The 16,761-nt window shown below is 53.4% G+C and overlaps 1 protein-coding gene across 2 annotated transcripts in view; it reads right to left on the bottom strand.

The window, feature by feature from the left end:
• Nucleotides 1-1,756: 1,756 nt before the first annotated feature.
• Nucleotides 1,757-16,761, bottom strand: part of nAChRbeta2 (nicotinic acetylcholine receptor beta2) — a 230,573-nt gene continuing 215,568 nt past the window's right edge. The window contains exon 12 of one of the 2 annotated variants that reach the window (XM_045743586.2): nt 1,757-3,687. In XM_045743586.2, coding sequence (XP_045599542.1) covers nt 3,508-3,687 — 180 coding nt within the window. In that variant the 3' untranslated portion in view covers nt 1,757-3,507. The remainder of the gene's footprint in view (nt 3,688-16,761) is intronic. The other variant, XR_006772946.2, reaches the window with a different exon arrangement.

Genomic DNA, 16,761 nt, shown 5'->3' on the forward strand with positions numbered 1-16,761 from the left:
TATGAAACTGAGTGCAAGAAGCCAGAGTGAAAACTTGAGTAACATAAATATTTCTGATGAAACTGACGAGCTTGCAATAATTATTTTCGTTTCCGAAACATTACAAGTCATAGGACACAAGTTAATATTGTCCGACAACGCGATACACTTGCAATATAGATTTAAACATTATTGACTTCAATGTTGCATTTTTTAAATTCCTTTTCGATATTCCAATATTATAAAACGTGAATATAGTTTTTTTTTTGGTGCCATAGTTCATATATATTTTACACTTATGCCTCCACACAATCGCCATCTATACTATCCACTCTGGAGAATGAACTTGAGCATCAAGAGTCATATGAGAGCCTTGAGTTATAACTCAAGAGTCCTGCCACAATTATATATACTAAGGGGGAAGAATTCAAAATTCATTTTAAAGACTCAAACATATGCTTTTATTAACGAGACAGAATTTAAAGCAAGGAAAAAAGTCCTCAAAAATATTATTGTCATTGTTTTTGTTTCTCATCATAGTTATTATGACTGTTAATGGTAATCATTGTAACCATTAACGGTCCTTATCACAAGTCATTATAATTGTTTAGTGGTTATCATCGTTACACTCATGGTAACTGTGTATGGGTATAATAATGATAGTCCTTTTAACAATAAGTCATATCATCATTGTAAAATGTAATGGCCACAATCAGTGCAATCATTATAGCCTCCCAGTCAGTACAAAGCCACAATCAGTACAATCATTATAGCCCTCCCCCGAGTCAAGTCAGTACAACGCCACAATCATTATAGCCCCCTAGTCAATACAAGGCCACAATCAGTACAATGAGTATAGCCCCCCAATCAGTACAAAGCCACAATCCGTCCAATCATACCCCTCAATCTTTTTATTCTGTGCATTTTTGGTTTCTGTTTTAACATGGGAGTTTTAGTTCGAACCAGGGGGGACACTTTGTACCATCGTGGGAGTGCCAGTCCCAAACTGGGGGTTTCGAAGCCACCCTGGGAGTTGCCAGTGCCACCCTGGGAGTTGCCAGTGGGCATCTGGGGTCGTTCAAAAGATCGAGAGGGTACGAGATATGCCCCAAAGCGTGATGCCTGCCTTCGTTAATCTTGAGACCAAAACCGAAGCACAACATTAGGATTAAGAGGAAGATTTCTTGGTTTGGGATCGATTATTGACACAGATTATGATTTATCTTTTGGACATTTATTATTTATCAGTTTTTTTCTAAGATTGCCGTATGTAGCGCAATTTCTTTATATTGAATGGTGATTATTTTAAACACATAATATGGTCATAGTGGTCACACACTAATATATATATATAGTAATTGGTTACTTATACTGTACTGTTGGTGACTGGCCCCTTATACTGTACTGTTGGTAACTGACCCCTTATACCGTTGCCTACTAGTCACTTATATTGTAATAGAGCTTGCTGACCACTTACATATTTCAACACAACTCAAGAGTGAAAATATCAATATATATATATATATATATATATATATATATATATATATATATATATATATATATATATATATATATATATATATATATATATAATATAATATAATCACTAAGAACTCTTTGACCCGGCCAGGATTCGAACTCATGCCGTCCAGGATCACCCTTAAACATACACAGTACCGTGACCACCGCACCAATGTTCGTCTATCGTCTAGACGATCATTGGTGCGGTGGTCACGGTACTGTGTACGTTTAGGGGTGATCCTGGACGGCATGAGTTCGAATCCTGGCCGGGTCAAAGAGTTCTTAGTGATATATATATAATATGAGACCAACACTCTTTCCTCCAATCAGGAAGGCCTACCAGAACCACCTCATTGACGTCTAACTGCCATCAATACATTGACCATAAGGAAAATATGTAGGTAGGGGGGGGGGTTAATGGGATGGGGGGGGGGAGCCGTGTGTGTGTACATAGATGTGTGATTCCCAAGATAACTATGAGCTAAGATTATCAGGCAAATAGCTGTAAAAAACTTGGTACAAATTCCATATATATATATCGATTCTGTAACACTGAAGTTTTGTAACTGAGAAGATGATAAAATATTGAATGATCATAATTTGCAACCTCCTGGCAGGTGTTTTCAACCTCCTGGCAGGTGTTTACAACCTCCTGGCAGGTGTTTGCAACCTCCTGGCAGATATTTACAATACCTGACTCTATAATGGCTTGAAAAAGAGGACCATTGACTCTCGCTCTCCATGAAGAAGGAGTTGATATTTCACACATGTTTTGAGAAACTCGATTTCTCCTTCTTGATAAGTTTTTGTTTGTATGTACAATTATAGGCATATAAAACTTCTATTACAGTCCTACCTTAAACTTACAGTTATGGATAACAACATGAAAAACGGGGGAAAGTTTCTCTGCGCAGGCGCACCATCTCCACACTTTGTTTACTTTCTGACGTTATTAGCTGATGCCTATTGACGTCATTAGTAGTTATCTACTGACATCATTACTGGTCACATATTGACATCACTGATATCTTTATTCGTCACTTACTGATATCATTAGAGGTCACCTGCTGACGTTCTCAGTGTATACATACTGACATCCTAAGTTTGTACATACTGAGGTCCTGATTGTATACATACTGATGTCCTGAGTGTATACACATTGATGTCCTAAGTGTAATACTGATGTCCTGATTGAATTGTATACATACTGATATCCTGACTGTGTGTATACATACTGATGTCCTGATTGTGTGTATACATACTGATATCCTGATTGTGTGTATACATACTGATATCCTGATTGAGCGCGTACATACTGATATCCTGATTGTGTGTATACATACCGATATCCTGATTTTGTGTATACATACTGATATCCTGATTGTGAGTATACATACTGATGTCACAACGCTTCAGTGTGTAAGTGGGAGTTTGGGGTTCTTCAGGCTAGTCTTGAACACCTCTTGAGCACAAATTAACAACCAACGAAGAACTTAACAAGTATTGTATAACATGTTCACATCTGGGAACGTTACCGAACGTTGCCGCCACGACCCAGGAACGTTGCCGCCACGACCCCAGGAGCACGAGGGAGCACTCACAGGATGTTTGATCAAAGAAAGTGTTTTGTCGTGTGTTCAAGCTCTTTGTCCTTAAATAAAAATGCTTAGTAACTGAGGCCCAGATCCAGTGGTTTATGCTGGTTGGCAGATTACCATCAAACGCACGCGGATACACGCGCATACACACACACACACATACACACGCACACACACACATACACACACACTTACTAAACATGATGTTTAGAACCGTTCCGGCAGAATATACATTAATTTAATATTAAATTTATGCTTCACAATTACAGCCCCAGCTATCCATCACGTTAAAGGTCATTCAGGCGCCACTCAACCATTGTTTAAGATGAATAACGAACGCAAGAGCCGCAACACTCCTCCAGAACACACACACACGCGCGCGCGTGTGTGGCGATTGCGTGTGACTTCAGTCAAAGACTGTGGCTGTCCCGATCTCGGAGTAGATTTCGTCGATAGCGTCGCGGGTATCGTAGAGCGAGGGCGCCTGGAAGATGATCCCACAAGTTCCTACGACACAGGCGATCGTGAACACCCACAGGAACAGACGATCGAGTACCATCGCCACGTATTTCCAATCCTGTATGACCTGTGACGGAGAGAGAGGGATGCTCAGATACAGAAAATGGGATTTTGTAGGAAATGATAGCATAGACTAACGTAAATTAACGCTAAAGGGGTAACTTTACTGTCGATGAGAACTCAATAAACTGTGGGTGGTAAAGCAACAGGGGGAAAGAGTGCGATTTATTTAAATTAAATAAATAATATTAATTTATTAGTAAGCAATTAAACAAAATTTTCCTCAGTTACATTTGTTTGTTTTAATTCGTTAGTTATATTAACATTTTAAAGTAACATGGTAAAAACATAATGGCACAAGAGACGAGGGTAAATTATATATAGAAAAGATTAACAAATAACCCAACAAAAGAAGGTGAGAATGTAGCAGGTTATAAATTAAGAAAAATCAAAGCAAACTTGCACGAGAGTAAACAGCAATAAATGTAAAGAACAGAAAACGATACTGAACTCTACAACCATATATATGATAAGGTAAACTTCACCAAATACGTCACTAACACATACCATAATATAGTGTCTATTATTACTATGAGAGAGGAAGGAAAAAACTAGACAAGGGATTTTAATATTTTTATAATTTACATAAGATTTATAATGGGGAAAAGCAGGCCTCGGTAGAGTGGTATATATAAAGAGCAGGCGCGAGGACGGAACGACGATGACTACGGGCTCACCATAGCCCGTGATACTTGGAACTATTTGTTCCAGGTAGCGAAACTTTAGCAACAACAACAACAAACGGGACGAGAGGGCATTACGAGTCATTGAGTGATTAAAGGCGTTTGATCGTTAAATATTATCATTAAACATTAATGACTTTACAGCGAAGTCATTAGAGCTCTAGTAGAAGGGTCAGTTGACGAGAATTTCGCAGTGAACTTAAAATAATAAAATGCTAAAATTACTTTCCTCTCTCTCTCTCTCTCTCTCTCTCTCTCTCTCTCTCTCTCTCTCTCTCTCTCTCTCTCTCTCTCTCTCTCTCTCTCTCTCACCACTCCCCTTACCCCTCTCTCACAGGTAAATTATCTTCATAAATTCCAGCTGAATGGATCTTGTTACCAGTTAAGTCGAAAGGCCTTGTATCAGGTGAGGATGGGAACCTTGTTGGGAGAGTGTATGAGCAGGGTCTGGGTATAACATGGTGCAGGGTCTGGGTATAACATGGTGCAGGGTCTGGGTATAACATGGTGCAGGGTCTGGGTATAACATGGTGCAGGGTCTGGGTATAACATGGTGCAGGGTCTGGGTATAACATGGTGCAGGGTCTGAGTATAACATGGTGCAGGGTCTGGGTATAACATGGTACAGGGTCTGGGTATAACATGGTGCAGGGTCTGGGTATAACATGGTACAGGGTCTGGGTATAACATGGTGCAGGGTCTGGGTATAACATGGTGCAGGGTCTGGGTATAACATGGTGCAGGGTCTGAGTATAACATGGTACAGGGTCTGGGTATAACATGGTCCAGGGTATGGGTATAACATGGTCCAGGGTATGGGTATAACATGGTCCAGGGTATGGGTATAACATGGTATGGGTATAACATGGTCCAGGTATAATATGGCCAATATCTGCGTATAATATGAACAGGATATGAGTATATCCTGTACTGAGTCTCAGTATAATATAAGCAACATGGAGAGTATGAGGTTCCTATGAACAATATGGGAAGTTTAAAGTTCCAATGAATATTTTTTGAGCCGAATTCTGGCTCATTGCAAATATTTGGAGTTTGAAATTACGACTTTTTATACCGAAAATATGCCAATTACTGAAAACGTCGAAGGGGTCACATTCGACTCGATTCCACCTGCAGTTTTCAGAATATACTAAATCTGACTTCTGAGCCATATTTTGCAGACAAATTCTGGCTATCTGCACATATTTGCAGTTTGAAATTACGACTTTTTATACCGAAAATATTCTAATTACTGAAAACGGCACAGGGTCATATTTTACCCAAACCCCCCTGCAATTTTCAAAATATCTGAAATGTCGAAAATTTGACTCCTGATCGTGATTTTTTAGCCGAATTTTGACTCTGCACCCATTTTCAGTTTCAAATTACGACTTTTTATACCGAAAATATGCCAATTACTGAAAACGGCGTTGGGTCATATTTTGCCCAAACCCCCATGGGCAGTGGGCAGTACCCACTGTACCCTGGCGCAGCTGGCAGCTCTATACAGCTACCCTGGTAGCTCTAGGCTTCTGGATGTCCCCTGGATGTCCTTGGAGGTCTCTGTAGGCCCCTAGGATGTCCCTGGAGGCCCCCAAGAGGCTCATTGAGGTCCCTGGAAGGTTCTAGAGGCGCCATGAGGCCCCTGGAGGTCTTTGAAGGCCCCTAGGATGTCCCTGGAGTCGCCCTAAAGGCCCCTTTAGGGATCTGTAGGTCCCTGAAGGCCTTTGGAGGTCCCTGGAGGCCCCCTGAATGTCTCTGGAGGCCCCTGGATGTCCTTGGAGGTCCCTGGAGGCTCCTGGAGGTCTCTGTAGGCCGCTAGGATGTCCCTGGAGGCCCCCTAGAGGTCCCGTGAGGTCTCCGGAGGCCCTGTGAGGTCTCTGGAGGCCCCTGGAGGTCTCTGGAGGCCTCTTGAGGCCCCTAAAGGCCTTCTGTAGGTCCCTAAAGGCCTCCGGAGGTCCCTGGAGGCCCATGGAGGTCCCTGGAGGCCCATGGAGGTCCCTGGAGGCCCCTGGATGTCTTTGGAGGCCCCTAGGATGTCCCTGGAAGCCCCATAGAGGCCCCTTGTGGGGTCTGGAGGCCTTTGGAGGTTTCTGGAGGCCCCTAAATGAATTCTGGAAGTCCCTGGAGGCTCTTGGAGGTCCCTGAAGGGCCCCTGGAAGCCTGGTGGTCCCTTGAGGCCCCAGGAAGTTCCTGGAGGCCCATGGAGTTTCCTGGAGTCCCCTGAAAACCTCTTTAGGTCCCTGGAGGCGCCCTGGATGTCCCTAGAAAACCATGGAGGCCCCTTGGATGTCCTTGGAGAACCATGGATGTCTCTGGAGGCCACTGGATGCGCCTTGAAGTCGCTTCAAGTCCCTGGAGGTCCCCTGGATATCAATGGAGGTCCCAGGACCCTGGAGGCCCCTTAGAGGTCCTTTGAGGTCCCTGGAGGCCCCTGGAGGTCCCTAGAGGCCCCTGGAGACGCCTAAGTGTTCCAGGAGGCCTCTAGAGGCTTCCTGAAGTTCCCTGGAGGTCACCTGGATGTCCCTGGAGGTTCCTTGAGGCCCCTGGAGGTCTCTGGAGGTACCCAGGATGTCCCTGAAGGCATCTAAAAGCCTTTTGAGGTCCTTGGAGGCCTCTGGAGGTCCCTGGAGGACCTTAGATGTCCTTTGAAGGTCCCTGGAGGCCCCTAAAGGCCTCATGAAGGTCCCATAAGGCCCTTGAAGGTCTCTGGAGGCTCCTGGAAGCCACCGGAATGTCCCTTGAGGCCTCTGGAGGGCCCTGGAGGCCCATGGAGGTCCCTGGTGGTCCTCTGAGGCCCCTTGAGGCCCCTTGAAATTCTCTGGAGGTCTCTGGAGACCCATTGAGGTCCCTGGAGGCCCCTGGAGGTCCCTAGAGGCCCCTGGAAGTTCCTGGATGCCTATGAAGACCCCTAAAGATTCTTGAAGGCTCCTGGAGGTCCCCTGAAATTCCATGAAGGTCTTTGAAGGCCCCTATAGGTCCCTTGGATGTCTCTGGAGGTCCCTGGAGGCTCCTGGAGGCTCCTGGAGGTCTTTGGAGGCCCCTTGAGGCCTTTGAAGGTCCCCTAGATGCCCCTGAAGGTCCCTGGAGGCCACCTGAATGTCCCTGGAGATCACGTGAGGCCTCTGGTGGTCCCTAGAGGCTCACGGAAGTCCTTGGAGGCCCCCTGAATATCCCTGGAGATCTCTGGAGGCCCTTTGGAGATCTCTGGAGGCCCCTGGATATCCCTGGAGGTCCCTCGAGGCCTCTGGAGGTCTCTGGAGGCCTCTGGGACGTCCCTGGAGGCCTTTTAGAGGCCCTTGGAGGCCCCTTGAGGCCCCTGAAAGTCCCTGGAGGCCCCTGGAGGTCCCTGGAGTCCCCCCTTGAGGGGTCTGGAGGTCCCTAGAGGCCCCCAGGAGACCCTTAAATGTTCCTGGAGGCCCCTGGAGGCTTCCTGAAGTTCCCTGGAGGTCTCTGGATTTCCCTTGAGGCCCCTGGAAGTCCCTGGAGGCCCATGGAGGTCCCTGGGGGGCCCTGGAGATCCCTTTAGGTGACTGGAGGCGCCCTGGATGTCCTTGGAGAACCATGGAGGCCACTTGGATGTCAACGGAGGCTCCTTACAGCCCCCTTTAGGTCTTTGGAGGCTCCTGGAGGTCCCTGGAGGCCCCTAAATGTTCCTGGAGGCCCCTGGAGGCCCCCTGAAAATCGTTGGAGGACTCTGGAGACCCCTGGAGGTCCCCTTAGATGTTCCTGGAGTTTTTTTGAGGCCGCTTGAGGACCCTGGAGGCCTTTGGAGGTCCTTGGAGGACCTTAGAAGTCCTTTGGAGGTCCTTGGAGGGCAATAAAGGCCTCATGGAGGTCCCTAAAGGGCCCTTGAAGGTCCCTGGAGGCCTCTGGAGTTCCCTGGAGGCTCCTGGAAGCCATCTGAATGTCCCTGGAAGGCCTTTGAGGCCTCTGGAGGTCCCTGGAGACCCCTGGAGGTCTCTGGAGGTCCCTGGAGGCCCTTGGAAGCCCCTTGAGGCCCCTTGAAATTCCCTGGACGCCCCTGGAGGTTCCTGGAGGCCTTTGGAGACCCCTAAAGGTTCCTGGAGGCCCAAGGAGGCCCCCTTGAAATTCCCTAGAGGTCTTTGGAGTCCCCTGGAGGTCCCTTGGATGTCTCTGAAGGTCCCTTGAGGCCCCTGGAGGTCTCTGGAGGCCCCCAAAATGTCCCTGGATGCCCCTCTAGAGGCCCCTTAAGGTCCCTGAGGCCCCTTGAGGTCCCTGGAGGCCCCAGGAGGTCCCTGGAGGCTCATGGAGGTCCCTGGAGGTCCCTAGAGGCCCCTGGAGGAGACTCCTAAATGTTCTTAGAGGCCCCTGGAGGCTTCCTGAAGTTCCTAGGAGAACTCTGGCGTCCCCTGGAGGTCCCCTGGATGTCCCTGGAGGTTTCATAAGGCCCCTGGAAGTCTTTGGAGGCACCTAGGATGTCCCTGGAGGCTTCTAGAGGCCCCTTGAGGTGCCTGGAGGCCTCTGGAGGTCCTTGGAGGACCTTAGAAGTCCTTTGGATGTCTCTGAAGGCCCCTAAAGGCCTCATGGGGGTCCCAAAGGGCCCTTGAAGGTCCCTGGAGGCTCCTGGAAGCCACCTGAATGTCCCTGGAGGTTCCTTGAGGCCTCTGGAGGTCCCTGAAGACCCCTGGTGGTTGCTGGAGGCCCCTGGAGGTCCCTGCAGGCCCTTGGAGGCCCCATAGAGGTCCCTAGAGGTCTCTGGTGGTCCCCTGAGGCCCCTTGAAATTCCTTGGAGAGCTCTGGAGGCCCCTTGAGGTCCCTGGAGGTCTCTGGAGGTCCCTAGAGGCCCCTGGAGGTTCCTGAAGGCCTATGGAGACTCCTAAAGGTTCCTGGAGGCCGCCTGAAATTGCCTGAAGATCTTTGGAGGCCCCTATAGGTCACTTGGATGTCTCTGGAGGTCCCTGGAGGCCCCTGGAGGTCTCTGGAGGGAGGCCCTTTGAGGCCCCTGAAGGTCCGTGGATGCCCCTGGAGGCCACCTGAATGTCCCTGGAGGTCCCTTGAGGCCTCTGGCGGTCTCTAGAGGCTCATGGAGGTCCCTGGAGGCTCCTAGAGGTATCTGGAGGCCCCGAGGATGTCTCTGGAGGCTCCCTAGAGATCCCTTGAGGTCACCGGAGGCCCTTGGAGGTCTCTGAAGGCCCCTGGAGACCCCATTAGGTCCCTGGAGGCGCTCTGGATGTCCCTGGAGAACCATGGAGGCCCCTTGGATGTCCCTGGAGACCTCTGGATGCGCCTTGAAGTCCCTTGAGGTCCTTGGAGGTCCCCTGGATGTCCATGGAGGTCCCAGAAGGACCCTGGAGGCCCCGTAGAGGCCCCTCGAGATTCCTGGAGGCTCCTGGAGGCCCCTGGAGGTCCATAGAGGCCCCTTGGAGACCCCTAAATGTTCCTGGATGCCCCTGGAGCCCCTGAAATTCCCTGGAGGTCTCTGGAGGCGCCTGGAGGTCCCTGGAGGCCCACTGGATGTCCCTGAAGGTCCCAGGAGGCCCCTGGAGGCCGCCTGAATGTCCCTGGAGGTCCCCCTGATGCCTCTGGAGGTCCCTGGATGCTCATGGAAGTCCCTGGAGGCCTCTTAAGGCCCCTAAAGGTCCCTGGAGGCCCCTGGAGTTCTCTGGAGGCTCCTGGAAGTCACCTGAATGTTCCTGGAGGTCCCTTGAGGCCCCTGGAGGTCTCTTGAGGCCCCTGGAGGTCCCTGGAGGCTCTTGGAGGCCACTTGAATGTCCCTGGAGGCCTTTGGAAGTCCCTAGAGTCTCATGGAGGTCCCTGGAGGCCCCTGGAGGCCCCCTGAATATCACTGGAGATCTCTGGAGGCCCCTGGATGTCCCCTGGATGTTCCTGGAGGTCCCCCGAGCCTCTTGTAGGTCTCTAGAGGCCCCTAGGAAGTTCCTGGAGGCCTCCTAGATGTCCCTGGAGGGTCCCTGGAGGTCTTTGGAGGCCCCTGGAGGTCTTTGGAGGCCCCTTGATGCCCCCTATGGAGGTCACTGGAGGTCTTTGGAGGCCCCTTGATGCCCCCTGGAGGTCACTGGAGGTCCCTGGAGGTCTTTGAAAGACCCTAGGATGTCCCTGGAGTCCCCCTAGAGGCCCCTTTATATCCCTGGAAGCCACTGGAGATTCCTGGAAAACTTTACAGGTCCTTTTGAGGTTCCTTTAGGCCCCTAAAGGCCTCCTGGAGGTCCTTAAAGGCCCTTGTCCTCTGGAGGCCCCTGGAGTTCCCTGGAGGCTCCTGGAAGCCAGCTGAATGTCCCTGAAGGTCCCTTGAGGCCTCTGGAGGTCCCTGGAGGCCCCTTAGAGGTTTCTGGAGGTCCCTAGCGGTCTCTTGAGTTCCTTGGAGGTCCCTAGCGGTCTCTTGAGTTCCTTGGAGGTCCCAGGAAGAGCCTGCAGGGTTCCTAGAAGCCCCTTGAGGTTCCTGGAGGCTCATAAGGTCCCTGGAGGCCCCTGGAGGTTCCTGGAGGTCTTTGGAGACCCCTAAAGGTTCCTGGAGGCCCTTGGAGGCCCCCTGAAATTCCTTGGAGGTCTCTAGAGGTTCCTGGAGGTCCCTTGAGGCCTCTGGAGATCTCTGGAGGCCCCCAAAATGTCCCTGGAAGCCCCCTAGAAACCCCTTATGGTTCCTGGAGGCCCCTTAAGGTTCCTGGAGGCCTCTGGAGGTCTCTGGAGGCCCTCTGGAGGTCCCTGGAGACCCCTTAGATTGTCTCTGGAGTCTCCCTTGAGGCCCCTTGAGGTCCCTGGAGGTCCCGGGAGGCCTTTGAAGGTCCCCTGGAGGTCCCTGGAGACCCCTAAATGAATCCTGGAGGTCCCTAAAGGCCCCTTGAGGTCTCTGGAAGCCCCTGGAGTTCCTTTGGAGGCCCCTAAAGGTCCCTGGAGAGCCCTTGAGACCCCTTGGATGTCCCTGGAGGCCCTAAAGGCATTCAGGAGGTCCCTAATTGCCCCTGGAGGTCCCTTGAAGTCTCTGGATGTCCCTGGAGGCTCATGGACGTCCCTTGAGGCCCCCCTGAATGTCCCTAGAGATCTCTGGAGGCCCCTGAATGTCCTCTGGATGTTCCTGGAGGTCCCTCGGGGCCCCTGGAGGTCTCTGGAGGCCCTTAGGATGTCCCTGAAGGCCCCCTAGAGGCCCCATGAGGTCCCTGGAGGTTTCTGGAGGCCACTTGAGGCCCCCTGGACGTTTCTGAAGGCCCCTGGAAGTCCCTGGTGGCCCTTGGAGGTCCCTGGTGGCCCCTGGAGGTCCCTGGTGGCCCCTGGAGGTCCCTGGTGGCCCCTGGAGGTTTTTGGAGGCCCATAAGATGTCTCTGGAGGCCCTCTAGAGATTTTTTTAAGGTCCCTTTAGGCCCCTGGAGGCCACCTGAGTGTCCCTGGAGGTCCCTTGAGTCCTTTGGAAGTCCCTAGAGTCTCATGGAGGTCCCTTGAGTCCTTTGGAAGTCCCTAGAGTCTCATGGAGGTCCCTGGAGGCCCTAGGAGGCCCCCTGAATATCCCTGGAGATCTCTGGAGGCCCCTGGATGTCCCCTGAATGTCCCCTGGAGGTCCCTCGAGGCTCTTGTAGGTCTCTAGAGGCCCCTAGGAAGTCCCCTGGATGTCTCCTAGATGTCCCAGGAGGTCCCTGGAGGTCTTTGAAAGACCCCAGGATGTCCCTGGAGTCCCCCTAAAGGCCCCTTTAGATCCCTGGAAGCAAGCCACTGGAGATCCCTGGAAAACTTTAGAGGACCTTTTGAGGTCCCTGGAGGCCCCCCTAAAGGCCCCCTGGAGGTCCTTAAAGGCCCTTGTCCTCTGGAGGCCCCTGGAGTTCCCTGAAGGCTCCTAGAAGCCAGCTGAATGTCCCTGAAGGTCCCTTGAGGCGCCTGGAGGTCCCTGGAGGCCCACTGGATGTCCTTGGAGGTCCCAGGAGGAGCCTGCAGGGTCCCTAGAGGCCCCTTGAGGTCCCTGGAGGCCCATGAGGTCTCTGGAGGCCTTTGTAGACCCCTAAAGGATCCTGGAGGCCCCTGGAGGCCCCCTGAAATTCCTTGGAGGTCTCTCGAGGTTCCTGGAGTTCCCTTGGATGTCCCTGGAGGTCCCTTGAGGCCCCTGGAGGTCTCTGGATGCCCCCAAAATGTCCCTGGAGGGCGCCCTAGAAGCCCCTTGAGGTCTCTGGAGGCCCCTGGAGGTCCCTGGAGGCCCCTTAAAATGTCCATGGAGTCTCCTTAGAGGCTCCTTGAGGTCTCTGGAGGTCCCGGGAGGCCTCTGAAGGACCCCTAGAAGTCCCTGGTGGCCCCTAAATGAATCCTGGAGGTCCCTAAAGGCCTCTTGAGATCTATGAAGGCCCCTGGATTTCCCTTAGAGGGAAAAGGCTTCCCTAAAGGCTTCCTGGAAGTCTTTAAAGGCACCTGGAGGTCCCTGGAAGCCCCTTCAGGCTATCTGAATGTCCCTGGAGATTTCTGGAGGCCCCTGGATGTCCCCTGGATGTCCCTGGATGTCACTCGAAGCCTCTGGATGTCCCTGGAGGCCCTCTAGAGGCCTTTTGAGGTCCCTGGAGGCCCCTGGAGGTCCCTTGAGGCCCTTGGTGGTCCTTGGAGGCCCCTGGACATCCCTGGAGGCCACCAGAATGTCCCTAGAGATTCCTTGAGTCCTCTGGAGGTCCCTTGAGGCCTTTGGAAGTTCCCAGAGTCTCTTGAAGGTCAGTGGAGACCCCTGAATGTCCCTGGAGATCTCTGGAGGCCCCTAGGATGTCCCTGGAGGCCACCTAGAGGCCTCTTGAGGTCCCTGGTTGTTCCTGGAGGCCCCTTGAAACCCCTGGAGGTTCCCGAAGGTCCCTGAAGGTCTCTGGTGGCCCCTGGAGGTCTTTGGAGGCCCCTAGGATGTCTCTGGAGGCCCTCTAGAGGCCATTTGAGTTCGCTGGAGGCCCCAGCATGGAGAGCACCTGAATGTCTTTGGAAGTTCCTAAAGGCTCATGGAGGTCGCTACGGCCACGGTAGCGAGATGTCATGTTCCTACTTATAGCAGCCAGCTTCCGCTTGCCCTTCGGGGGTGGGGGTTCCGCGGCGCTGGCCCTCACGGGATTGGGGGTGCTCCGACGGAACCCCCAAAGTGATAAGCCAAGAATACGAGATCTCTCTTCATTGTAAGCTGGAGGCCCCCGGAGGTCCCCTTGAATGCTCCTGGATATCTCTGGAGACCCCTGAATGTCCCCTGGATGTTCCTGGAGATCCCTCGAGGCCCCTATGATATCGCTGGAGGCCCCTTGAGGCCCCTGGAGGTCCTTGGAGGCCCCTGGAGGCCTTTGGGGGGCCCCAAGAATGTCCCTGGAGTCCCTCAAAAGGTCCCCTGGAGGTCCCTGGAGGTTTCTGAAAGCCCCTGGAGGTCTCTGGTGGCCCCTGGAGGTCTTTGGAGGCCCCCTAGGATGTCTCTGGAGGCCCGCTAGAGGCCCTATGAGTTCGCTGGAGGCCACTGGAGAGCATCTGAATGACTTTGGAGGTCCCTTGAGGCCTCTGGAGGTCCCTTGAGGCCTCTGGAAGTCCCTGGAGGCTAATGGAGATCCCTTTAGGCCCCTGGAGGCCCCCTGAATGCCCCTGGAGATCTCTGGAGGCCCCCTTGAGGCCCCTGGAGGTCCCTGGAGGTCCCTGGAGGCCCCTGGAGGTCCCTGAACGTCTTTGGAGGCCCCTATGATATCCCTGGAGTCTCTCTAGTGGCTTCTGCAGGTCTCTGGAGGTCCTTGAAGGCCCTAAAGAGGTCCCTGGAGGTCCCTAGCGGTCCCTTGAGTCTCCTTGAAGCCCCTTGAAATTCCCCGGAGGTCTCTGGAGGTGCCTAGAGGTCCCTGGAGGCCCACTGGATGTCCCTTGAGGTCCCAGGAGGACCCTGGAGGCCCCCCTAGAGATCCGCTTGAGATCCCTGGAGCCCTTTGTAGGTCCTCTGAAGGTTACTGGAGGCCCCTAAATGAATCCTGGAGGTCCTTAAAGGCACCTGGAGGTCCTTGGAGGCCCCTGGAGGTCCTTGGAGGCCCCTGGAGGTCCTTGGAGGCCCCAGCAGGCCTCCTGAGTGTCCCTGGAAGTCCCTTGAGGCCCTTGGAAGTCCCTTGAGGCCCATGGAGGTCCCTGGTGACCCCTAAAGTTTCCTAGAGGGCCCCTGGAGGCCCCCTGAATGTTTTTGGAAGTCGTGGAGCCTCCCTGAAGGACCTTAAAAGTCCCTGGAGGCCCTTGGAGGCCTCTGGAGGCCCCTGGGGGTTTCTTTAGGTCCCTGAAGGCGCCCTGGATGTCCCTGGAGAACCATGGAGGCCCCTTGGATGTCTCTAGAGGCCCCTGGATGCCCCTTAAAGTCTCTTGAGGTTCCTGGAGGTCCCCTGGATGTCCCTGGAGGTTCCAGGTGGACCCTGGAGGCCCCTTAGAGGTCCCTTGAGGATCCTGGAGGTTCCTGGAGGCCTTTAGAGACCCCTAAAGGTTCCTGGAGGCCCCTGGAGGCCCCCCTGAAATTCCCTGGAGAACGCTGAAGGCCTTTTATAGGCCCCTAAAGGTCCCTGGAGGCTACTGGAGGTCCCTGAAGGTCCATAGACTTCCCTGGAGACCCCTAAATGTTCCTGGAGGCCACTGGAGCCCCCTGCAATTCACTGGAGGTCTCTGGAGTCCCCCTGGAGGTCCTCTGGATGTCCCTAGAGGTTCCTTGAGGCTCCTGGAGGTCTCTGGAAGCCCCCCAGGATATCCCTGGAGGCTCCTACAGGCCCCTTGAGGTCCCTTAAAACCCCTGGAGATCCCTGGAAAACCTTAGAGGTCCTCTGGAGGCCCCTAAAAGCCTCCTGGAGGTCCCTAAATGCCCTTGAAGGTCCCTGGAGGCCCCCGGAGGCCACCTGATTGTCCCTGGAGATCTCTGGAGGCCCCTGGATGTCCCCTGTATGACCTTGGAGGTCCCTTGAGGCCTCTGGAGGTCCCTGGAGGCACATGGAGGTCCCTTGAGGCCCCTGGAAACCCCCTGAATATCCCTGGAGATCTCCGAAGGCCCCTGGATGTCCCCTGGATGTCCCTGGAGGTCCCTCAAAGCCTCTGGAGGTCTCTGGAGGCCCCTAGAACATCCCTGGAGGCCACCTAGAGGCCCTTTAAGGTCCCTGGTGATCTCTGGAGGCCCCTTGAGGCCCCTTGAGGTCCCTGGAGGCCCCTGGAGGACCCTAAAGGCCGTTGTAGGTCCTCTGGAGGTCTCTGGAGGTCTCTGCAGACCACCAGAATGTCCCTGGAGGTCCCTTGAGGCCCCTGAAAGTCCCTGGAGGCCCCCTAGAGGCCCTTTGAGGTCCCTGGAGGCCTCTAGAGATCTCTGGAGGCCCCTGGAGGTCCCCTGAGGCTCTTGGTGGTCCCAGGAGGCCCTTGGAGGTCTTTAGAGGCTCCTAGAATATCTCTGGAGTTTCCTTAGAGGCTCTTTGAGGTCCCTGGAGACCCCTGGAGGTCCTTGGAGGCCTTTGGAGGTCCTCTGGAGGTTCTGGAGGTCCCTAAAGGCCCCCCTGGAGGTCTTTGGAGGCCCCTGGAGGTCCCTGGATTCCCATGGAGGTCTCTGGAGGCCCCTGGAAACCCCTAATGTTTCCTGGAGGGTCAAGGAGGTCTCTGGAGGCCCCTGAATGTTTTCGGAGGTTCTGGAGCCTCCCTGAAGGAGCCTAAAAGTCCCTGGAGGCCCTTGGAGATCCCTTTAGGTCCCTGGAGGCGCCCTGAAAGTCCCTGGAGAACCATGGAGGCCCCTTGGATGTCCCTGGAAGCCCCTGGATGCCCCTTGAAGTCCCTTGAGGTCCCTGGAGGTCCCCTGGATGTCCCTGGAGGTCCCAGGAAGACCTTGGAGGCCCCTTAGAGACCCTTAAAGGCTCCTTGAGGTCCCTGGAGGCTCCTGGAGGTCCCTGGAGGAACCTGGAGGTCCCTAGAGACACCTGGAGACCCCTAAATGTTCCTGGAGGCCCCTGGAGGCCCCCCTGAAATTTCCTGGAGGTCTCTGGAGTCCCCTGGAGGTTCTTTGAGACCCCTGGAGGTCTCTGAAGGTCCTCCAGGATGTCCCTGGAGGCCTCTAGAGGTCCCTTGAGATTCCTGGAGGCCCCTGGAAATCTCTGAAAGACCTTAGAAGGCCTTTGGAGGCCCCTGAAGGCCCCTAAAGGCCTTCTAAAGGTCCCTAAAGGCCTTTGAAGGTCCCTGGAGGCTCCTGGAGTTCCTGGAGGCTCCTGGAAGCCAGCTGAATGTCCCCGGAGGTCCCTTGAGGCCCCTGGAGGTCCCTGGAGGCACCAGGAGGTCCCTGGAGGCCCTTGGAGGCCTCCTAGAGGTCTCTGGAGGTCCCTGGCGGTCCCCTGAGGCCCCTTAAAATTCCCTGGAGGTCTCTGGAGGCGCCTAGACATCCTTGGAAGTTCACTGGATGTCCCTGGTGGTCCCAGGAGGACCCTGGAGAACCCCAAGAGGCCCCTTGA

The sequence above is a fragment of the Procambarus clarkii genome, chromosome 31 (genome assembly GCF_040958095.1).
Source record: "Procambarus clarkii isolate CNS0578487 chromosome 31, FALCON_Pclarkii_2.0, whole genome shotgun sequence".
Classification (NCBI taxonomy): Eukaryota; Metazoa; Arthropoda; class Malacostraca; order Decapoda; family Cambaridae; genus Procambarus; species Procambarus clarkii.